We start from the raw sequence: 24,440 nt of genomic DNA on the forward strand, positions 1-24,440 counted from the left end.
ATGTCCCAAAATGCATTGCAGTTATCAAAGTCCTTTTGTTCACTATTGTAATGTTGAGAAAACCATAAATTTAATGGCAGCCATTTTTTTTTGGGAGCATGCATTAGTTGCCATGCAAGTATTAATTTTGATGAAGACATGAGGTTAGAATGCAGCTGACTGAAATTGTATTCACCTTTTTCTGCAGCTAGTCTGATGATGACTATCTTGGTAAATAGATACTGAGTTGCATTTGTCTGGCCTCCAGTCTAAAATAAGTTGGCTTATTTTAGCTTCAGACAAAGATGAACAGACAACTGGCCTCAACCTTTGGAACAAAATACTGAAGAAAAGGTAATGAGCCAGTTTTTCACTGTCATCAATAATTACGTTAAATTCAGGAGAAACTTTCTTACTGAGTGAGTAATTAGAATGTGGATGTTGCTACCCCAAATTGTTAAAATAATAACAGATGCAGTTAAAAGGAAGCTCGAGAATCAAGGACAGAAAAAGGAATAGAAGGTGATGCACGTAGAAGTGGGAGATGGTCCTGTTGAGCAAAAACACTGACATAAACCAATTATGCTGAATGACCTGTTTCTATTGCCTGCATTCTATGTAATATGTTTGAAACTGGAGAGTCGGTGTTAGAATTCTGCATCTCTAAACAAAATTTTGATTATCAAGTTTTCTTTTCAAACATTTCCGGTATATACTTTCACATTTTGCAGCACAACCTTTTTTTAAAAAAAATTACATTACCTCGGATTCAGAGAATTGTTATAGTGCAAAACAAGGGCATTTAGCCCATCATGTCTGCAGTTTGTGGCTTTGTGCCTTTTCTACTGTTCTTTCCTCAATCCTGTGTGTTGTTTCTATTTAAATAATCATCCCATGCCCTTGAGAATTTGATTGAATCTTGGCTCCACCATGGTGTGTTGTGTATTCTTGACATGAACCATTTGCCATGTGAAAACGTTTTCTCACTCACTGCATTTACTCCTTTTGCAAAATCACCTTAAACCTGTGCCTTCTTGTTCTTGATCCTTGTGCTCTGTAGATGGTGAACAGACTTTGACAAGTCAGAAGGTAAGTTGCCACAGTATTCCTAGTTTCTCTATTTGTGTCGAGTCTGGTTGAGCTTCTGGTCAATGGTAACCCTCAGGTAACTGAGAGGAAGCAGACTATTGTTATAAATGGGGAATTTTCCACCCTTTGTCACTTTCCCCCAAGTCATAAACAGATATATTACCAACTATGAATTTTCTGATGATACAAAGCAATGAGAATGCAAGCTTTGAGGAGGAAGCTGCATAATGAGTATCGACATGTTAATGAATGGATAACGTAGTTGTAGATAGAGTATAAGGTGCACAAGTTTGAGGTTTTCACTTTGCTCATAAAAATGTAAAAGCAGAACTTATTTTAAAAGGTGTGAAACAATGCTCTGAGGTTAGGATGTACTATCTCACAAGGCACGTGAAACAACATGGTTCAGTAGAAAATGGCATATTGGCCTTTATTGTAAGGAAGATAAGAATCAAAATATCTTACTACAATTGTATGGAATTTTGGTGAAATCAAACTGAAATACTATGTGCAATTTTAGTCTCTTGTATTTAAGGAAGGATATATTATATTGGAGGCAGTATGTAAAGGTTGACTTATCGATAAGTTGTCCCTTTCCTGCTTTAGTCGAAGCAAAATGCTCAGAGACACAGTAAAGCTTTACCTCCTTCATCTTTATTCTGGGCCTTGGAGGGAGGGAACGATTGCCTATGTTCACAGGGACATGGGTTCATGGTCTTCTCTCAAACAGCAGTTTCTTAGTGAAATATATAGTCATTCAAAGGGAGGAGCATCCAGGTAAGGCAACGTACATATCAATTAGGTGACCATTACAATCAGCAAGTGTCAATAGTAAAAATTAAACCATCTGCTGTTACACAATGAATGTTCTTAATCTTGTTAACTGGTTTCACATAATGGATACTTTTCCCCTTGTTAACTGACTTTACGTACTGAATGCCACCTCATCTTGTTAAGTGGCTGTACATAATGAATGCTTATCCACCTTGTTAACCCACTACCCTTGCCTCCAGCACCTCATTGTTAACTGCAAGTTCTTATCTCATCTGAGTCATACTCAGCTAAATCTTTTGTTTCACAAAATTCAAAACTTCACACTTTCCCTACCGGCTCATACCTTGTACACTTTCTCACGGATAAGGGTGATGTCCTATATGAGAGGCTGAATAATTTGAAGCTATGTTCTTTGGAGTTTTAAGATTTGTAGTTCAGATTGAGGTTCTGGATATAGGATTGCTTGCTGAGCTGGAAGGTTCATTTCCTGATGTTTCGTCACCCTACTAGGTGACATCAGTGGGCCTCTGGGCCAAGCACTGCTGCTGATTCTTGCTTTCTATTTATAAACAAAAAAAAGAGCAAACCTACATCCAGTATGTTCTTTGGATTTTAGAAGAATAAGATAAAAATGAAAGGAACTGATAGATACTGAAATGTTATTTCTCCTGGCTGGAAAATCTAGAACAAGAGGCACATTTTTGGTTAAGGGGCTGATCATTTAGGACTGAGATGATAAATTTCAAGGTGTGTGAATACTTGGAATTCTCTGTCCACGAGATTTGTGAATTTGCCATCAGTGAAGATATGAGCTAGACAATTTTTTCTCAGTAAGAGGAAATAGCAAGCAGGCAGCAAAGTGTACTTGGAGCTCAAGATCAACCATGATCTTTTCGAATGGCAGAGTAGGCTTGTTGAGCTTTATGGCATTGTCCTGCTCTTATTTCTTAGGATTTTATGTAGTTATTAATCTTTGACACTGCACCCATGTTAATGACATCCAAAATCAGAGCATCGTGGATCCAGTTCTACCTCTTTTCCTCTGCCTTTAAACTGTCAGACTACTTGTCTGACTGCAATTTCTAGATGAGAAACATCCTGGAACTAAACTTAAGGATGATGGAAACTACCATCTTTGGTCCTCATCCATTTTTTGTCCCCCCCTCTGAGGCAACAATTTAAGACGGTGCTAAGTTATTTATTTTACCCCAACATGAGCTTCTAGTCCTTTATCTGCACCTTTTATGACCATAACTACTTGTTGCTTATAGGTGCTAACTCTCCTGGTTTTCAAGGATATTGTCATTTCTGTAAGCCTACAGCAATTTGAATATCACACATATAGGAATAATGTTGTGAGACTTGAAAGAGGCTAGAAAAGATTTACAGGATGTTGTCAGGGTTGGAGGGTTTGAGATCTAGGGAGAGGCTGAAATCGCTTGGGCTATTTTCCCTGGACATCAGATGGTGAGGGGTGACCTTCGAGAAGTTCATAAAATCAAGAGGGGCATGGATAGACTAAAGAGTCAAGGCCTTTAACCCAGGGTAGGGGAATCCAAAACTAGTTGGTAGAGGTTTAAGGTTACAGAGGAAAGATTTAAAAAGGACCTAAGAGGCAACTTTTCCACAAGAAGGTGGTGCGTGTATGGAATGAACTGCCAGAGGAAGTGGTGGAAGCTGGTACAATTGCAACATTTAAAAAGCATCTGAATGGTTTAAAAGAATATGGGCCAAGTGCTGGCAAAAGGGACTAGATTAATTTAGGATATCTGGTCAGCATGGATGAGTTGGACTGAAGGGTCTGTTTCGGTGCTGTACATCTCTATGACTCTAATCAGCTATTTCCAACTCCATACCATCACTTAACTCTGCCTTTACCTCAGTCTATCTGCTGAAACTGTTCAATGTGTCTGGTATTTTGAGACTTGAGTGTTTCAAAGCATCCACAGTTTATCTCTCTAAGGCAAATGTCTGTCCATGTCTTAACTTATAGCAAGCCCATCTTGCTTATTTGTTATGACCTCATTGAATTACTTAGTCTACCAGTTGAGCCTCATTCTCATTCCAGAGATTTCCCTATCTCTGGAAGAATGTGGGCCAAATGCTGGCAAATGGGACTAGATTAATTTAGGATATCTGGTCAGCATGAAAAAGTTGTCCCAAAAGGTCTGTTTCCATGCTGTATAGCTCTGACTCTGCAATTTACTCCATTATTGCAAAAATCACACAGAAAAGAACATGCCTTTGCATTATGCCAGTTATGGTCTCCTGAAAATTCCTAACTTTAATCACTGAGTTCCAGTGCCTTGTCTTCAGTTGACAAGGCCCGAAGTTCTTTAATTTGTTTCCTAAATCTCTGTCTCTATCTCCCTTGCCTTCTGTAAGTTGCTTCTTAAAACCTATCTGTTAAATCACCATGACAAAGCCATGCTTATATGTTTTTGCATGTTTGTATCAAATGTTTTGAATTTGTAAATCAATCCCTATGGGGGTTTTATTCTTTTAAAGGCACTGAATACATGCAAATTGATACACAAGTTAAATGACCATTTTCTCTTTATTCATTATGGGATGAGGGCATCGCTGGCTAGGCAGCATTTATTGCCCAGAGGGCTATTAAGAGTCAACCACTTTGCTGTGGGTCTGGAGTCATCTGTAGGCTAGACCAGGTAAGGATGGCAGATTCCTTCTCTAAAGAACGCTAGTAAACCAGAGGTTTTTCTTACAATTAACAATAGATTCATGGTCCTTACCAGACTCTTAATTCCAGATCTTCTTTTTATTGAATTCAAAATCTACCATCTGATGTGGCGGAATTTGAACCCATGTCCCTAGAACCTTATCTGGTCTTGGGATTAGCATCCATTGACGATACCACTAGGTCATTGCCTCCCATGTGTATAACTAATACCACTATCTAAGATAGCGATCAAATAGTGTTTTATTATCAAAGTTCATAGTGCCTTTGCTCAGATGACTGACTGAAATCTTATCGTTATCATTCTGTATCAAAAGTAGCAATAGAAATTTAAAGTTTTCTAAATTACAAATCTGTAGCTATATCCATAATATTGGAATACTAGTTGGAAAGTTTGAGATGACTGCCGATTGAGAAGAAAAACAAAGAATATACAGCAAATGGTCTTTGGTCCACACAAGCCCACTTTGTTTAACCCTGATAGCTTACCAGTACTGCAGTGCTCTGGTTGGGAGCCAGGATTCCAGTCCAGGTGCATTACTTGATCCTGTGATTTCTGTCTGCCTGTGTTCAGTTGGTTTATTAGGTGAAAGTATCCTAAGTGCATCACCTTTTTTTTAAAATACAACATTTAACAAAATGTCTTCGATCTTCTTTTGTTTCTTGTTTTTCATGAATGTTCTAACATGGCATGTACAGAGTAATCAATCCTCTATGCTGATCTTATGACGTGAATATTGGTTGACATCCAAATGGTGTTATGATGTAATACTGTGCATAAGAGAATCAGGCTGTTGCATAAAACATTGTTTTATAAAATGTCTGTAATGACAAGGTCTGTCAGAACATCATTTTGGATCTTGTGGTAATGTGACTTTATCTGTGGCATAAATAGTACATATTCTGACTAATTGTGCTGCAGAATTTGCAAAGTTCCACAATGAAATAGTGTGGTGAAGGTCATGCAAATATAAATGGGATGCATACTTTGACGTACACTATGCAAATATTTTTAATCAACCTATTCAGACATCCAGTGACAGCTCTGGAATAAGTAGGCCTTGAACCTGGGCCTATGGTTAAATAATGTTAGTTAGCTCCCAAGTTTTAAAAATGTATTTGTACACAAAGTTCTGATGCTTTTTTTTTTCACATGATGAATTTGATTGAATTTGGTTGGGTTATGTTGCTGGATTTAGCAAGGCAGTTCCCACATATCTACTCCACACAGGCTGGAGGGTTATTGTCTTCATGCAACATCTGTTTTGATGACTGCATTTAGTTTTATGCTTTTGAAAATAAGGCAGATGACTAAAAAGCAGCATGGTGATGTCACAACATTTTCATGGTTAAGGGCCCAGTTTCATCTGGTATTATGCTTGTAGGTATGTCTACAAATATTCTTTCATGTTAGTAGCATGGAGTTCAGGGATTACCTCAGTATGGGAATGGAAGGAGAGGAGTTGGTTAGGAATTCACCAAGAGCAAGTCAACTACATTTTATCACTGCTTGCTGAGCTCACAGAGATGGGTCTCCTATTTGTACTCTAAAATGACTTGAATGTCATGGAAGAAAATAACAAGGATTAATTATCTGGATAGATTTCCCAAACACCATCCTCTTCCATTCAATATGCTAAAATAAGGGATCCAACTGTATTTAACAGAAGTGTCTATCAGGGAGCAGTTTTAAAACATGATACTTTAGAAATGAGATTGCAGTAACGTGTGATCCAATTATATGTGGCATGCATTTGTTAGTTATGTCGTGTGGGATGTTAGGATTTTGCTGAGGGTGGGGGGAGGGAAAACAAGATACATATGGCCATATGTGTGAAGCAGATGATGGTGTCATAACCTTTTCATATTTAAGGGCACATTTTGAAGATTTACAAATCTCACTATCTCCAAATGCTTGAGCTTGCTGGCTTATTTGCACAAAGATAACTATGACATTAACACAACAATATATTTCCAATAAAATCCACTGCATTTATTTTATGTTGTGAGTAGCTGGGCCAAATATGTGAGGAAAGACCTTGTCTATATGATAAGTTAACTCCTCTTGACTACTGTCTGTCAAAATTCATTTTATATGTGATTAGTGAGATGATGCGCTGCAATTATTTCATTGCAGTATATAAGACATGCTGTATTGAACTGCATGTCTTACATTCCCTGCTCCATATAATACCAATACCTTAATACACCAGTTTGAAAGAGAAACCGGTTTTAAGTTAATTGATAAACAACAACACGGCATGGTGCCTCAGTGGTTAGCACCTGCCTCACAGCGCCAGGGACTCTGGTTCGATTCCAGCCTCAGGCGACTGTGTGGAGTTTGCGCATTCTCCCCATGTCTGCATGGGTTTTCTCTGGATGCTCCAGTTTCCTCCCACAATCCAAAGATGTGCAAGTTAGGTTAATGACCATGCTAAATTACCAATAGTGTTCATGGATGGTTAGGTTATGTGTATTAGTCAGGGGTAAATGTAGAGTAATAGGGTAGAGAAATGGGTTTGGGTGGGATACTCTTTAGAGGATTGGTATAGACTTGTTGGGCAGAAGGGCCTGTTTCCACACTGTAATGATTCTATGATTCATTGCCTTTTAGCTTAGTGGGGAAAATGTGCAGTAGTTTTCCGTTTCCTACAACAAGTGATGTCTGGTAGTACAATTAGATGGTTCTTGAATGGACAGTGGTTGAGCATAATGCCTCAGTAAGAAAAACAATGCTTCAGTTTAATTTAGTTAATTAATTTGGCTATGTGTGGGAAGTGCCTGCACATAATAGCACTCCAAGAAATCAGTGCCTTCAGAAAGTCAGAAATGTAATAAAAACAAAATATTACTAAATAGGACAATTAAATAGTGCAGTGAGTGATTTGCATTTTTTAAAATTTGATAACATGTTTCAAAGAGTCTGATGCTGTGGAACTGAAGTTTTTGTTTTGGTTTTAGTGTGCTGGACATTTTTGAAGTGATGACACTGGATGGTGTGCAGAGCAGCAGGAATCTTGACCAGAATGGGCATCTTGTCATGACCAATTCAGTGTTAAAGCAGCCAAATTACTATTTTTTTTTGTTTTGTCTCCTTGTATCCTTACGGTGTGTGTTGACCAACTTTGAGGCCTGCTGAAACTTCTGAGTTTGAAAAGTGTTTTTTCAAAACAGTTAATTAAGTAGAAACTATTTACTGTAGTGAGTATAATTATTAAAGTCATAGAGGTGTACAGCACGGAAACAGACCCTTCGGTTCAACTTGTCCATGCCGAACAGATATCCCAACCCAATGTAGTCCCACCTGCCAGCACCTGGCCCATATCCCTCCAAACCCTTTCTATTCATATACTCATCCATTATTTAACAATTCAACTTAAAATCTGTTTCTCTTTCAAATTGGTATATTACGGTACTGATATCATACAGAGCGGGGAAATTTAGAACAGATCAGAACATGTATTACATACAGTGCAATTGTTTCATTGCAGTACCATCTCACCAATCACATATAGAATTAATGTTGAAAGTAACAAATTAAATAGATTTTAAAATGTCTTGTTAAACTATTTGATAAACAATGTGAAAGCAACCACATCTATCTTGGCCCTAGACTCATTTTGAGTCATGTTAGACAGCCATCAGATACAGAAATTCAGACTTAATTTAACTCCTGTGGCCTTGCATCTTGGAATGTGAAGACAAAAGTATTTTCTCTGAAACATCAACCTCTTCAGATATGTTATCACTCGCCTCTGCAACAGGTGGGACTTTAATCTGGGCCTCCTGGCTCTGAGTAGGGTCACTACTTCTATGCCACAAGACCCCTTAAAGTTTGACATTGGACAATTATGAATTGACTTATGTATCCCCCTGTGGATATTTCCTAATTGGTATGTTCAGAGAAATTATGTACCCATGGAGCAGATAGGACTTGAAACATAGAATCTGTAATGCTATTCAGCTGACTGGTCTATTTTGGCTCATCACCACATCGCCCAGACTACTAAAACCATTGAACAAGTTGGCTTTTGTTCCTTTTTTTGAATAAGTTTGTGTTCTGACTAATGTAACTATGAACTTACTTTATGCTTGATGTTAACCCTAGGTTTTCAATGTCCTGGCTGTCAGCTTCCTCCATATTCTGCGATCTCCTGACCGTATTGGCTCTTTGTTTTGTTTTGTATGCACCCACAGGTGCCAGCTGCTCCTGCTCCTGATCACGCACTCTCAATTCTACATACCAGAGCATTGAAACTCAAACAGTCGCCCATATAATTCGAGGCTTGACGTCCAGTTCAATCTGGTTATCACTTGACAAGAGTACATTTACATAATCAGAGTTAGCTGGATAATATTCAGGATAAGAGAAACTTATCTATATGAATCCATTGAAGTATGCCACCAGCTGTCTGACTAAAATTAAAAATGCAAAGTTTTGGCAGCATCTGGCAAGGTAAGCTTAAACATTTCCTGTCTTCTGACTCTGCACTATAACCCCAACTGCGCGCTCAGGTGAACAAATAGCCAGAAGACTGGAAACATTGAACATAATCTTCCTGTTTCCATGATTTGTCCTGCTGTTTTGTATTTCGAGTAGATTTTCTTTATTTTTATCTCTGATATCCACATTTTGATTCTTTTTCTGCTTAATTTAAATAATTTCATTGTCATAAATTAATATCAAACCTGTGGTTGATTATGTCTGCATGAATAAATATATTTTACGCTGTGCTTCTTCTGTGTGGCTTGCTTTTTTAAAATATAATTGGCCTATAATACTACCCAGTATCAGAAGGTTTGATACAGGCAATATTGCGTTGTTGGACCTGCCAGTTTTCAGGTTGGAACTCGGTTCTACAATAGCCTCTATTACCATAGTGACTATATCTTCAAAAGCAATTTCTTCATTGTATAAATATTTTTTTCAGAAATATTCAGTTTCACTTTTACTGCAAGAATGTTTTCTGGTGCTGAGTACAGAACAGCATTAGATTGAGTCTGAAATGCTCATTTGTTGAAAGAACTATAAATTCAGAGGTAAAAACATAAATTAAGAGGTAGATTTGCCAGGTGGAAATGGTTGGTATAGTGTCATGACACTGACCCGACTGTTGGCAACCAATATCGTATGAATGGGAAGATCTTCAAACTTGGTTGCTTCTGGGCAAAAACAAAATTCACCACAATGGACATCCATGACCTTCAGTTTACAGATGACTGTTGCAAGATGCTTCACTTAACACAGAGCATGCAAAGGATGCTAAAACTTTCCAACACTATCTGCACTGCAGCGAAACCTGGATGTCACAGGATCCTTTAATTTCTACCAGTGTGCCAATGTTGAATCCTGGGGATCAAATGGGAGGACTACTGGATCAATATGAGCATCCGTCCATGAAGCTGCATCTTCACAAGTCCCTGAAGAACCAATTCTGTTCCATATATCTGAAAACCTCAGCCTTGGCAAGTTCTTTACTCCAAGTTATCCTGTAGCCAAAAGAAAAGTAATAGGGAGCACTTGAGTTCACTGTAAGGCATGGCATTAACACTACAGACTGGGTGCAGAAAGCCTGCTGATTGTTTGGTTTGGCATGGCCTTATTTATCAAGTCACTGTCCACTTTGAGGCTCAGTGATTCAACCTTGAGGTGAACAGGAATAGCAGAGGAAAGGAAAAGAAACTGATCCAGGCTGCAAATTCCACTTGTCCACAACTTTCCCCCACTGTGGATCTGAAATTGGGTTTGTCCTCTGAGAACTTGTCGAGCATTTACTAAAGTAATTTCTATGCCAAGGAACTGATGACAACGATCTAGTGCTAATGAGTTAGATTTTTTTTACAATAAATTTGCCCAAATTTAGTTATGTTGAATGGCATTTCAGGGCTCTAAAGTGCTTTGTGGTTGTTTTTACAAGATGGCTGTTTTGCATGAGTAAGTAGGTATGATGAGCAGCCTGTTTACTTGTAGGTGGCATTGTATCTGAGCCTTTTTCAGCTGATGCCCACAATTGAAATGTCTGAACAATAAACATTGCAAATTAAGGTGGAGTCTGGGCTGACTTTTCATCTGCGTGTGCCAGGGCTGACCCTAGTGCCTCTCCGCTAGACTTCGTTAGTTTGACACATAATAAAATATAGCAACTCAACTGTGTGACTCATTTGCAAAGCTGCCTCTGTCTTCACCTTTGCACAAGTTGCACCTAGATATTTTTGACTTGAGCTGAGTTTAATTCCCCAAGGTCTCCCGACTGGGACCAACAAAAAAGATTTGGGCGTTGACACATGGTTGGAAATTGAATGTTGTGTATGTTACAAATGCACTGTTTTCGGGTCTGATTTTTGAATGTAGATTTACTATAATTTTATGAGAAGGACCATGGAACAAACCCATTAGGATCATTGGAGGGTTATACATTCTGTCCAGTGTGCAGTGAACTCTTCTAGAAAGCAAACTTGCAGTTTGTGTAGCTGCTTTTTAGCACTGACCATAATGTTTTTGAATTAGAAACAACTGCTTTTTTATTGCCTTTTGATTTGAATCTCAATTTTTTTTTTACAGGTCATTGGAATTGTGAGTAATGTTCATCTTGAACACGCTCAGAATTATAAAGTGTAAGTTGAATGTGAAATCATCACTGGGAAGCGAGCCCTTCCTCATGCAGAGAGGTGTTTTTTTTAAGGGGATGGGCTAATGAGATAATAGCAGCTGCGTAACCCTGGGATCTCTGATACTAAAAGCATATTGACTTCAGAAACCAAGTGGTCCCTTGTTAGCAGTGCGTGTTGCAAATATGAGTGGTGCAGAGAGTGGTATGGTGCAAAGTTGAATTCTAGGAAGACATGAACAAGTATATTTCATACCTGTTGAGCAACCAAAATTATGGTAACTGTTTTGTCTGTCTACAGATCTAAATTTAGACTTTGGAAAGGAATAGCATATGGCATTGTACTGGGGGTAAATCGTTCTCGAGGTAGATAATACTTAAAATACTGTGGAATGCAAATATTCAGATATATCAGAACGCGTTGTAATTTTTTATTACAGGTTTGTGCTTTTCTTGCATATTGCAGAAAGTACTGTATTTGTTTCTATCCTAATGTAGCCATGCAAGGTATTTTACTGTTTAGTTTGGAAGTTAGTGCATTTAAAGTAAATGCTTCGTTCATTATGCTAAAAATACATTCAACTGTTGATGCATTCAAATAAGACTGATAGTTATCTTTATTCAGGAGTAGTTTGTTGTTTACAGGCTTGTGTATTGCTCAGTGTAGGTATAACTGCATCTGATTATTGCTTAATTACATCTTTATTTAGAGCACTTGGTTCATTTTGTTCTTTTAAGTTCAATGTTACTAACAGTTTGTCAGTAGGTTATTTTAAAAAACCATAGCAAAATATTAAATGATATGTCCAACTTTGGGATATTTATTGTTGATACACTGATCAATATACAAATCTAAATGTTAGATGGGAACAGGATTCAACTTTGCTGTGATGCTGGCTGCCCACTTGCTGTTGCTGAGATAGGTACCAGAAAGCTGACATTACCGGCAGAGCCACACCTCAATGCTTATAAATAACTTAAAAACAATTAAGGAATCAATTTAATTTTTTTTCCAAACTCTAAATATAGAATTGTATTACTGTCACTATACTAATGCTCTTGAGATCTTACAACTCTGCAGATCCGTGATTGGAAATTTGACCATCTTGTAAGTTTATAGTTTATATGGTGAATTTTCTGGACTCCAGAAGTTCTGCATTGCTTTTCCTCTGAATTAAATTAATCCTTCAGTTGGATTAAAGAACCTGAAGATGTATCTATATTGTTGAGTCAGTACTACAGCTTAAAATTTCCCTAAAATATGGTTTGAGGGTTACAGAGCCATATAAATCTAAATTATGTCACGTTGTGAATGTGATGTAATTGTGTTATGCCATTACTGTGCAAACTTTTCCTGGAATCTTTTTGTATAATACCTTTTCATCTATCCATGAAAAGTTGATTATCGTACCATTTCTCTCCCATTCAACTCAACAGCAATTGTGAATTTCCTTGATTTAGGATAGTTTATTCATCACAGCCACTTGGATTGAAGAATAATGGTGCAGGTGGACCCTTGGTCACCTAGTGTTAATGGCCCTTCTTTCTCTGGGCTAACCTATTTGTTATGGTGTTCTTTCTTTGAAGTTACTTTGAGGATTTAGGAAAAGTTTCAGTCTTTTAGGAAAACTAAGGCTTCAAAAGAGTTGCATTAAAGCAGTATAGTGGTATTGTCCAACAATATTTATGTCGTTGTGGTTCTTTGTGTGATGTACTCCTAGAAACCAATACTTCTGACTTTACAAATTCAATTTGTTATATTTTAAAAGATAATTTCTCAAAGATATAAACAAGATAAATATGTAGCTATAATTGTTTCAGAGTTAATAACTCAACTTCAGAAATGTGACTATCTTGATGACGTTTGAGAACAAACTATAAGAAGTGGTTTAGTCAGTTTCTCAGAAACTTAAGCACCCTCAACATACAGGAAGAATGCAATAAAATCATAGCTTGCCTTGGCTTCTGATTTAATGGTACGGAAACAGAAACTGCCCGATATTATTTTTCAATCTGTAACTCTGCTAGCAGTTTCTGTTTGTTTTAACTGATTTGTCTGCATGTAAATCACAAAGATTTGACAGGTGTAGAAATATTAGGAGCCTTTGTTTTGAAAAGGATCTGTTATTATTAAAATGCTTAGTAAGTCACTCAAGATTGGGATTTGGCATTGCTTTATGGCCTGTTTACAGGCCAGTCACTAAAAGAAGACATTCTTTATGAAAATCTGGTTCTAAAAAACAAAGGAAAATTATTTATTTTCAGGAACCTGAGTATATCTCCATCCTACTATAGGATCTTTTAACTTTAAAACATGTTGAAAATCTGAAACAAGTATTATAAGTACTTGGATCATGTAGGATCTGTGAGGAGAGGAACAGAGTTCATATTCCAAGATTGATGACCTTGTGTTTATCTCTCGAAGTCTATTTTTACTATAATTATTATCAAATCACTGATAATTGCAGTCTGCGCTTTGTGTTGTTGGGTTTCATTTATATTATGAGTTCAGATGGAGTCAACAACAGAATAGTTGATACTATTACCTGGTGTAAAGAAACTTTGTTAGAAAACTAAAAGCTGTTTGGAAAGTCCCTATAATGAATTACATAGGCAGTCTTCAAAAATGGATATATTTTAAGTTTCAGGTTTAGTTTGTATTAGCGTGAAGATAGCTTGAAATAAAACTTGTTTACAGGTCAAGATTCACTAGTACATTGCTGTTTGTAACAGCAGCAGCAATATCAACATGCTCACATCTCATAGATATTGGGATCAGAATGTTTGATTGGCTTAAAAAAAAGTGATTTTTTAATAGCCTGTCTTAGTACAGAAGTGAATTATATAAACTAAGTTACTTCGAAGGAAAATAGGAACGTAGGAACAGGAGTAGACAATTCTGCATTGAGAATGCTCTGTCATTCTAGATCATGGCTGATCATCTGCCTCAACACCATTTACTATGTTATCACAAAGCCCCTGATGACAGTAATAACTAGAAATCTGTCAATCTTTGTTTTTCTGTGCTGACAGCAAGTGAGCAAAATGCTCCTAAGCTTTTATCAATGGTACTTCGGAAGTAGTTGTTGATACGTGTGCCTCCTGTTAGATTAAAATTTTGGTTTTGTTTTGCTTCTTAGTGGAGAATTATCTTGCTACTGGGAACATTTAGCTCAGTTGGTTGAATGGCTGATTTAGCACAGCAAGTCAAGCAGCATCTGAGGAGCAGGAAAATCGATGTTTCGGGCAAAAGCCCCTCATTCCTGATGCTGTCTGACCTGCTGTGCTTTTCCAGCACCACTCTAATCTTGACTCTAATCGCCAGCATCTGCAGTACCCACTTCTGCCTAGATGGCTCATTTGCAATGCAGAGTGATGCTAATTCCTGTACGAGCTGAAGATACCATGAAGGACATTCGTTCATAACCACTCTCCTGTGATCCCTCAGGTTAAACCATTACCAATCATGTCTCTAATGAGCAAGTCACCATATGGTACGATAGGACTATGGTGACTTTGGTAGCAAGACAAAGATAATGTGTATCACTGAGGCAATCATTCCCAGACTTTGAATGGGAGTTAGAATTGCTTGAGGAAACGAAAGGTGTAAGGGGTGAAAGCACAATATTTTACATTTTACTACACTGCAACAGAATTGCAGTTAGCTGGTGAATGCTGTTAACAGACAAGGAAACCTTTTGAAGCTGCTGCTTGTGATTTTCACCCACTACATTTTCACTGCATATTTTGTTCCTACCTAGTTCAGTTAACAGCACCAAGTTCATTTTAGGTGATTGGATTCCTAAATGAAAACACAAACACCTTGGTTCAGACTTCACACCAAATGGAACTACTTTCCATTCTCTTCATGCTGTTCTCATTCATCCATTCATTTATTCTAAATTATAAGCAGTATTTTTGCTTTGGTAATGGAGCACTTGGAGAAAAAGAAGGAGAAGGAAATAGTAAGTACCTCACCATGATAAGATGTACTTTTGTCAAGTGATCTTTGCATTCATTTTAGTTGCAATATTTATTCTGGTGCTACTTTGATACAATTTAATTCTATTTGTAGGAGACTAATTCAGTTTTGTAAATATTTCAACCCTTAATATTTACAGTACTTTAATGTTGTCTTTCTTTAGAGCATGGTTATGATCCTTATAATCCTGAGCTTCCTAAGGGTTCATCCAGAAATGGAGATGGGATATCAAGTGAATTTACAGAATCCAGCTCCAGTACGCTGGAATTGGAACTGGTCAACAAAGCCATTGAGGTTGTCAAGAATGAAGTTGAACAAGAGCAGAAAAGGCTTTTGCGATATGAGGATCTTCTGGATACAAAAGAGGAATATGTCCCTTCAGTGCCGTCCACACAGAAGGCAGTTGGCAAGAACAAGAGTTGTACAGAGCATTTACCTATTGAGGATGAATTGACAAACTCTTTAGAATATAATCCAGATAGTTATGGTCTAAATAGCAATGTAGAGTACACCCCAACGCCACTTTCAGTTACTGCTTGTTTCAGTAAGTATACTTTGGACACAGATGATGAAGCTGATGCAAAGGGTAATTCATTAAAATATGTTCCAACGCTCATGAATAAGCCAGTCAAATATTCTACCTCTGTACCCAGTAACAAATATGTGATTGACAACACCAAGCCATGCACTGATTTAGAGTATGATCCTTTGTTGAATTATTCAGCAAGGCTAATGTCTAAAAAAAGGACAATAAAACCTGGAACCAAGAGGCCCAGAGAGAACAGCTCAGAAGCGTCCTATACACCTGTAGGAAAGAAGCGTTGCCACCGCTTGAACTCTAAGATCTGTGAGGAGATGGATTCTCAAGACAAAATTAATGATAACTGTCAGCAAAGTCAAGGGGACATTTCAAAGTTTCAAAATGCTGTGCTCTGTGACAATAAGTCTAATGAAGGATTTCCTTCAAATGCTAAAGATTTAAACGCTAAACGGTCAATGAAAGAAATTGCAGTTCAGTATGATGTAGATGATTGCCGTTTTGAACGTAACCGACAAGAGAATAGAGAAAAACAAAAGTTGAAGTCCAGCAGACATTCATCTAAGATTTCACGATCTAATAAAGACAAACTTAAAGGAAAAGAGCCAAAGGATAAAAAGAATAAAGGTGGTGACCTGAATAGCTCAAAGTTTAAGGCACACAATGACAAAGTGGGCAGCACAAAAATTAAACCTTCCCATCACACAGAGAAGGCTAACAAAAAGGAGAAAATAAATTGTGATAAAGAAATTAAGCGAGAAAAACAAAGGGAGACATTGAGACACAAAGAAAGGAATGGGAATGACCCCGTTGATGAAATCAAACAGAAAGGAAATGATAAAAGCAAGACCAAAGAAGAAAAGCAAAAATTTAAAAATGGGAATTCTGATAGAAAATTGGATAAATCAAAAATGAGTAAATCAGATGAGGTAAGAGGTGAAAACCGATCAAAATCAAGGTCAAACAGTTTGTCAGATAGTGCAGGAAAAGTCAAATGTCGTGAAGTTAAGATCACAAGTATCCAGAAATCTGATAAAAATAATGGCACCTCAAGATCCAAAGCATTGGTGCATAAAAATGGGATTCATGTTGGTAGCAAAAGGAAAGAGGAGATCAAAGAATCAAAATCTATGAAAGATAAGACAAAACATCCAGAAAAAACAAAAGAGAAAGCATGCTTAACAAAGCGAACACTCAGTCATACAGACTTGTTTGGTGATGACAGTAGTGATGATGAAAGTACCAGTAAACCTGTCGCTGCCATTTGTTGTGAGTTAGATTCAGACTCTGACCAAGATCTCTGTGCTAGCATCAGTTCCAGTGATAATGAAAAGGGACAAAGTTGTGTGCAACACTCCATACCTTCAGAAGATGAAATCGATTTCCCTGGTCTTGAAAAGGAGTTTGAATTTGAATCTGATCCTATGGAGGAATGTCTAAGGATTTTCAATGAGTCTAAAGAAGTAAAGAATGAAGATAAAGGCCGAGTTTCCAAACAGGTAAGATTTAAATTGTGTTCTTAATTTTGAAATGTTTCACTGTACTGTAGTCAAATTGTCTTGTGTTTTTTTTAATGTGGACAACCTTCTCTTTTCCTTGACATTGAGCTTGATACCAGCTGTTGCCTCCTTTTGTGCAGACTGTGCTTATACTGTGCAAACCTTTAGGATTGCACTGCGTGCATGGCACCTCATTTGTATGTGGTCTGTTTTGGCCCCTGTGCAGTGCATTGCTCTAGTTACACACCTATCTGGCTTAAAGAAGATTTTGCTCAGATGTATATATTATTACCTCTGAGTAGTATAATTAAGTATACTGATTATACTATACGAGGTTCAGATTTTCATTGGACTGACTTCTTTGAATCACGTTTTTCAGTGCTGTGCCTGTAATATAGCTGATGTCCTAGCACTGTTGACATACCAGCCTAATGTCAAGATTAGAGTAGTGCTGGAAAAGCACAGCAGGTCAGGCAGCATCTGAGGAGCAGAAAAATCAGCATTCTGGACCTTTATCAGGAACTTAATTTCGGGCTTTGGCCTGAGTTATTCAGCATGGCTAATGTCTTTTAAAAAAAGGGCAAAAGAACCACGAACCAAGAGAGAACAGCTCGAAAGACCCCTATACACCTGCAGGAAAGAAACATTGCCATTGCTTGAACTTCCAAGATCTGTGATGAGATGGAGCTTCCAGACTCTCAAAACAGAATTAATGATAACTATCTGCAAAGTCATGGGAACACGTCACCATTTAAAAATGCTGTGCTCTGTGACAATAAGCCTAATGAAGGATTTCCTTCAAAGGCTAAAGATGTGACTTTTGGGCTTTGGCTCAAATCGTCGATTTTTCCAGCTCCTCGGATGCTGCTGTGCTTTTCCAGCACTATTCTAGTCTTGACTCGAATCTCCAGCATTTGCAGTACCCATTTTTGCCTATACCAGCCTAATGTACCAATCAGTTTTCTATCCTTCCATGTTAAAAGTGGTAGGTCTATTTGTCACCCTTATGTCTTTTAGTTCCACACTCAGCTGAGTAGAAAGGGATGAAATTAATGTCTGTTCTCTCTCGTTTAATTTCTACTTGGTTAAACAGTTGGCCTTTAAGTGTAGTGTGTCCTTGGACTCAATATTGCAAAAAAATTCCAAAGTAATAATAATTATCACAAACATTTATAAATGTGTACCTTTTCTGTCTGTCAGATTTTCACATGTGTTGCCATTCATTCAACTTCTCTTTAGCATTCAGAAAGTAAACTGGTTAAATCCATCAATACATTTTTTAAAATCTGCATTTTTCTCTTGACAGTCTGTTTTGTTTATACATAAGGCAACTTAAAAAAAACATGTTAAATAAAAATATTAGAAAAACAATATTTCGGTTTTCTCGTACTTCTCAATTTTCTTTGCTTGTGAGTCTAATTCAGATATTTTTCCTGAGATTTGTTCTGTGTCAGAAGAATGGAGATTTGGGCTCTGCCTTTTCTGAGTCAAGGATTTTTTTTCACCAGAGGATGGTGAATCTGTGGAATGCTTTACCACAGAAAGCTATCAAAGCTAAGTATATAGAAAGCTGAGAAAGACAGATTTCTAATCATTAAAACAAAATCAAAAGCTATGGGGATAAGGCAGGAAAATTGAGTTGAGGTTTATCAGATCAACCATGATCACATTTGTTAACTAAGTGATCTCGATGGATCATATGGCCTACTACTGCTCCTATGTTTTGTGGTCTTACAGTATGTACAGTTTGAGTCAGGGTTTCTTAATTGATCTTAGCAATCATGCTTAACATAGGTAATCCAAACTAGGGTTATGATATGCAGCCTGATCACTGGTTAAGCTTCGATTTTTACTTGAGAATACTTGGAATCGGAGCCTGGCATATTGTCACATTGTTTTATATAATGCAGAATGTATTATTCTGCTGCCAATATACTGACAATTGATTTACCATATGCAATATCGCCTGGAGATTTGGGAACAATTGTGAGATGTATGTGCAGTGCAATGCAATCACCTAGTTCTGGTCTCTTCATTGGTTGCAAATATTTGATTTCTAAATATCTAAATGAAAAAAACATGTAGAAACAGGTTTTCACAAGGATGATTCCTTGCAGGTTGGACTGCAGTTAGTGGAACTGAGTAAAGCTTAATCTGTAAAGATCAGTGGATGGTCCACACTGATGGTCCACTAATGGTACACTTAGTGGTCCACTATTCCATTCTGTTATAAGGCTTCTCTTTATAAATGGCTAGCACTATGATCATTTCTGGTAAGCTGCTCTTAATTTTACCTTCAAATCTGGTTTTCCTTTTCTCTCCCGTAAGACATTATTGAATAATAATCTATTTATACTGGACAGTTTTTATTCCGTCACAAGATCTCACTTTTATCTATGAAAAGGACGAAGAAATGAATTAGACCTCCTTTGCAATCTGCGTTTGTCAAGATTTAGAATACAATAGATTAATGTTATGTTTACAACAGCAAGATTTTAAAAAAATCTAAATCTTTAAGTAGGTTTGAGAAAAGGGAATTTAATACAAAATGCAGCCTTTTCAAGCTTACGGTGTTGTCTGTGCTTAGTGATTTAGTTCCCCTTTTAACGTGCAGTTTGAAAGCTCATTTGTAGTGCTTTACAGCATGTGTATTAAGATAAACTGATACGAATTTGAGCTACATCCATTTCATCAATTGCATGCATCTAGGACAAAGTTTTAAATGAGTTTCACTATGCAAAACCAGGCAAAATACATAATTTTATTTGTCAGTTTCACAAGCAAATTTTAGTCATTACCTAGTTTAGCTGTCCAGTTTAGCTTTTGATTCTCCTTTTTGAGCTAGTGTCTCTTTCTTAATCTACTTTCTCTGGAAGTGGGTGTAACAGTTAAGACGAACATTTACAGGCAGTCTCCGGGTTGTGAATGGGTTCCATTCTGGAATCTGTTTGCAAATTGATTTGCATGCAAGTTGGAACACGATTCAGGACAATGTGAAGCAACTGTTCTTAAGTGCAAGAAATGTTCATGTGTCAGGTGTTTAAAATTACAACCCTGAAGGGGATAACATTTTTTAAGTACAAGCATTCATAAGACAGAGGTTCATAATTCAGGGACCCCTTTTTAATTGTTTATTACTTTCTTCAGAAAGATGGTTCCCCACCATCTTGAAACATTTCAATTCATACGCTGAAGGTGCTGCTGCAATCCTTTAGGATTTGCTGTTGCAGAATTTTAACCTAGTGACAAAATGCAGGATGGTGTACGATTTAGCGATGAGTGTTGCATTTTCCCTTCTAAATATTGCAGGTCATGGGTTTAGGAGCTGTTACCAAAGAAACTTTGATATGCTGCAGCATGTGTTGTAACCATCATACTCCAATAGTCAAGACAGTTCATGGAGTTCTGTTTAAGCAAGCTGTTTTGTCCTGTATTGTACTGAACTCCTTGTGTTAGAAGTGCATCCAACTAGGCAAATGGAATACTTTCCATTAAACAATTCTTTTGCACTTTAGAAAGAGAAGCTTTGGGTAGCTGGGAGGTGAGCTAGTCACCAACAGAATATAAAGTCTCTGACCCACTCAGGTGGCCAGATCACTAAAATGGACCAGACCCTCAATGATGTTGGGAAGCTGAGATAGTAAGGTCATTGAATGTCAAGGGATAGTTCTCATGTACTTCATGTGAGCAATCCATCTGGTGTTTGTGTGGTGAAAATGTTACTTGGCGGTTACCAAGTGTAGGTTACAATATTGTCAAAATTATCCTGATGTTTTTTATTTCACTGCCTGGACATATTTAGTGATCATTGTTACTCTGAGTCCCCCTAACTATTCACAAATTGAAGTTTGGTCTTTAAGGACTGTAACTGAGACGATGCAATAAAACTATGGAGTTAATAGCAAGTTATTTTTGTTTTTATTCCCACCCCCTCCCCTAAGGAATTTTGTGTTGTGCGTTCCACTCTACTGTAATTAAGCTGAAGCAAAAGGATTGTTCCCCCCCCCCCCCCCCCCCCGGGAAGAAAATAACTTTGTATAATTCATCAACTATTACTATATCTCTGTTTGTAGTATAGAACAATGTTAAATAGTATAGTGGACGTCTTTCTGAAATTAAAGCTGCAGAGTAAGCAGGAGTGATGATTAATGGCTGCCTGTAACAGGCTATCTTGTGTGTTTTCATACCTGTTGTAGTGTATGGCTTTTCTTAAAATAAAACTTTGTCATGATATATAAGTTCTGTCAGCACTCAGTTGGTGCTTTAATTTTTGACAAATATGCGTTGTAAAAATAACATATTTATCATGTAATGCAGTTTACCATTTTCCATTCAGAATCAGTGTGGAGAAGGACAAGGAAGATACAGAATGTGGGGAAGTAGATGGTGACATCTTGGAAAATGTCCTTATTACACACCAGGAAGTGCTAGGTGTCCTAAAAGGCATAAAATTGGATAAATCCACAGGAGCTGATCAGATGTACTGTGGGAAGCAAGGGAACTAATAACTGGGCCCCTTGCTGAAACATTTAGACCATCTATAGTCACAGGTGAGGTGCCAGAAGACTGGAGGTTGGCTAACATGGTGCCACTATTTAAGAAAGTTGTTAAGGAAAAGCCATGGAATGATAGACCGGTGAGCCTGACTTTGGTGAAAGGCAAATCGTTGAAGGGAGTCCTGAGTGACAGGACTTTTATGTATTAGGAAAGACAAAAACTGATTAAGGATAATCAGCATGGCTTTGTGCATGGGAAATCATGTCTCACTAAGTTAGTCAAAGAGATGTACAGCATAGAAACAACAGACCCTTCAGTCCAACTCTTCTGTGCTGACCAGATATCATCCCAACCTAATCTAGTCCCATTGGCCAGCACTTGGCCCATATCCCTCTAAACCTTTCGTATTCATATACCCATGCAGATACCTTTTTAAATGCTGCAATTGTACCAGCCTCCACCACTTCCTCTGGACGCTCATTCCATAAATGCAACACCTGCTTGAAAAAGTTGCCCCTTGAGTCTCTCTCATATCCTTCCCCTCTCACCGTAAACCTATGCCCTCTAGTTCTGGACTCCCCCACCCCAGCGAAAAGACTGTCTATTTATCCTATCCATGCCTCTCATGATTTTATAAACCTCTATCAGGTCATCCTTCAGCCTCCAACACTCCAGGGAAAACAGCTCCAACCTATTCAACCCCTCCCGATAGCTCAAATCCTCCAACTCTGACAACATCCTTGTAAATCTTTTTTGCACCCTTTCATATTTCACAGCATCCTTCGAATAGGAAGCAGTCCAGACTTGCACGCAAACTTCCAACAGTGGCTTAACCAATTTACTGTACAGGTACAACATAATCTTCCAACTTCTGTATTCAATAATCTGACCAATAAAGGAAAGTATGCCAAACTCCTCCTTCACTATCCTATCTACCTGCGACTCTACTTTCAAGGAGCTATGAACCTGCACTCCAAGATCTCTTTGTTCAGTAACACTCCCTAGGACCTGACCATTAAGTGTATAAGTCCTGCTAAGATTTGCTTTGCCAAAATGCAGCACCTCACATTTATCTGAATTAAACTCCATCTGCCTCTCCTCAGCCCATTGGCCCGTCTGAGAGAAAGTGAGGACTGCAGAAGGAGATCAGAGCTGAAAAATGTGTTGCTGGGAAAGTGCAGCAGGTCAGGCAGCATCCAAGGAGCAGGAGAATCGACGTTTCCGGCATAAGCCCTTCTTCAGGAATGTTTCCTGAAGAAGGGCTTATGCCTGAAACGTCGATTCTCCTGCTCCTTGGATGCTGCCTGACCTGCTGCGCTTTTCCAGCAACACATTTTTCAGCCATTGGCCCATCTGGTCAAGATCCCATTGTAATCTGAGGTATCCTTCTTCGCTGTCCACTGCACTTCCAATTTTGATGCCATCTACAAACTTACTAACTGTACCTCCTATGTTCATATCAAAATCATTTCTATAAATGATAAAATAGTGGACCCAGCACTGATCCTTGTGACACTCCACTGGTCACAGGCCTAAACAACCCTCCACCACCATCCGCTGTCCTCTACCTTTTGAGCCAGTTCTGTATCCAAATGGCTAGTTCTCCCTTTTATTCCATGAGATCTAACCTCGCTAAACAGTCTCCCATGGGGAACCTTGTCGAATGCCTTACTGAAGTCCTTATTGATCACGTCCACTGTTCTGACCTCATCAATCCTCTTTGTTACTTTTTCAAAAAACTCCAAGTTTGAGAAAAATGGTTTCCCATGCACAAAGCCATGTTGACTATCCCTAATCAGTCCTTGCCTTTCCAAATACATGTAAATCCAGTCACCATCTATTTTCCCACATTATATATTCCAAGTCCTTCTCCATTCTCCATGTCCTTGTCCACAGTAAACACTGATTCAAAATACTTGTTTAATATCTTCTCCCATCTCCTGTGGCTCCACACACCGGCTGCCTTGCTGATCTTTGAGGGGCCCTATTCTCTCCCTGGTTACCCTTTTGTCCTTAATGTATTTGTAAAAACCCTTTGGATTCTCCTTAACTCTATTTGCCAAAGCTATCTCATATCCCCTTTTGCCGAAACGTCAATTTTCCTGCTCCTTGGATGCTGCCTGACCTGCTGTGCTTTTCCAGCATCACTCTAATCTAGACTTGTGAATAGGAAGGGTTTGGAGGGATATGGGCCAGGTGGGACTAGCTTGGGTTGAAATATCTGTTCGGTATTGACGAGTTGAACCACTCTAATCTAGACTCTGGTTTCCAGCTCCTGATTTCTCCCTTAAGTATAATCCTACTGCCTCTGTACTCTTCACTTGATTTCTCCTGTTTATACCTGACATATGCTTCCTTTTTTTTCTGAAACAAACCTTAAGTTCTCAAGCCATCCACCATCCCCTACACTTACCAGCCTTTCCTTTCACTCTAACAGGAATATACTGTCTCTGGACTCTTGGTTATCTAATTTTTGAAGGCTTCCCACTAATTTCCAGCCATCCATTTTACCTGTGAACATCTCACCCAATCAGCTTTTGAACATTCTTGTCTAGTACCATCAAAATTAGCCTTCCTCCAGTTTAGAACTCCAACTGTTAGATCTGGTCTATCCTTTTTCCGTCACTATTTTGAAACTAATAGAATTATGGTCGCTGGCCCTAAAGTGCTCCCCCACTGACACGTCAATCAACTGTCCTGCCTTGTTTCCCAAGAGTAGGTTGGGTTATGGTAAGTACATCCACACACTGAATCAGAAAATTTTCCTGTACAATCT

The 24,440-nt window shown here is 38.1% G+C and overlaps 1 protein-coding gene across 2 annotated transcripts in view; it reads left to right on the top strand.

Annotated features, from left to right (window-relative positions):
* The window catches only part of rexo1 (REX1, RNA exonuclease 1 homolog), a 77,319-nt gene that overhangs the window by 13,982 nt on the left and 38,897 nt on the right, over positions 1-24,440 (top strand). For both annotated transcript variants that reach the window (XR_009646200.1, XM_060846396.1), the window contains exon 2: positions 15,294-17,167. Coding sequence is in view for 1 of the 2 variants with exons in the window: in XM_060846396.1 (XP_060702379.1) it covers positions 15,294-17,167 (1,874 nt within the window). In the remaining variant the exon portion in view is untranslated. The remainder of the gene's footprint in view (positions 1-15,293; positions 17,168-24,440) is intronic.

Source organism: Hemiscyllium ocellatum, chromosome 28, assembly GCF_020745735.1.
Source record: "Hemiscyllium ocellatum isolate sHemOce1 chromosome 28, sHemOce1.pat.X.cur, whole genome shotgun sequence".
NCBI classification, from domain to species: Eukaryota; Metazoa; Chordata; class Chondrichthyes; order Orectolobiformes; family Hemiscylliidae; genus Hemiscyllium; species Hemiscyllium ocellatum.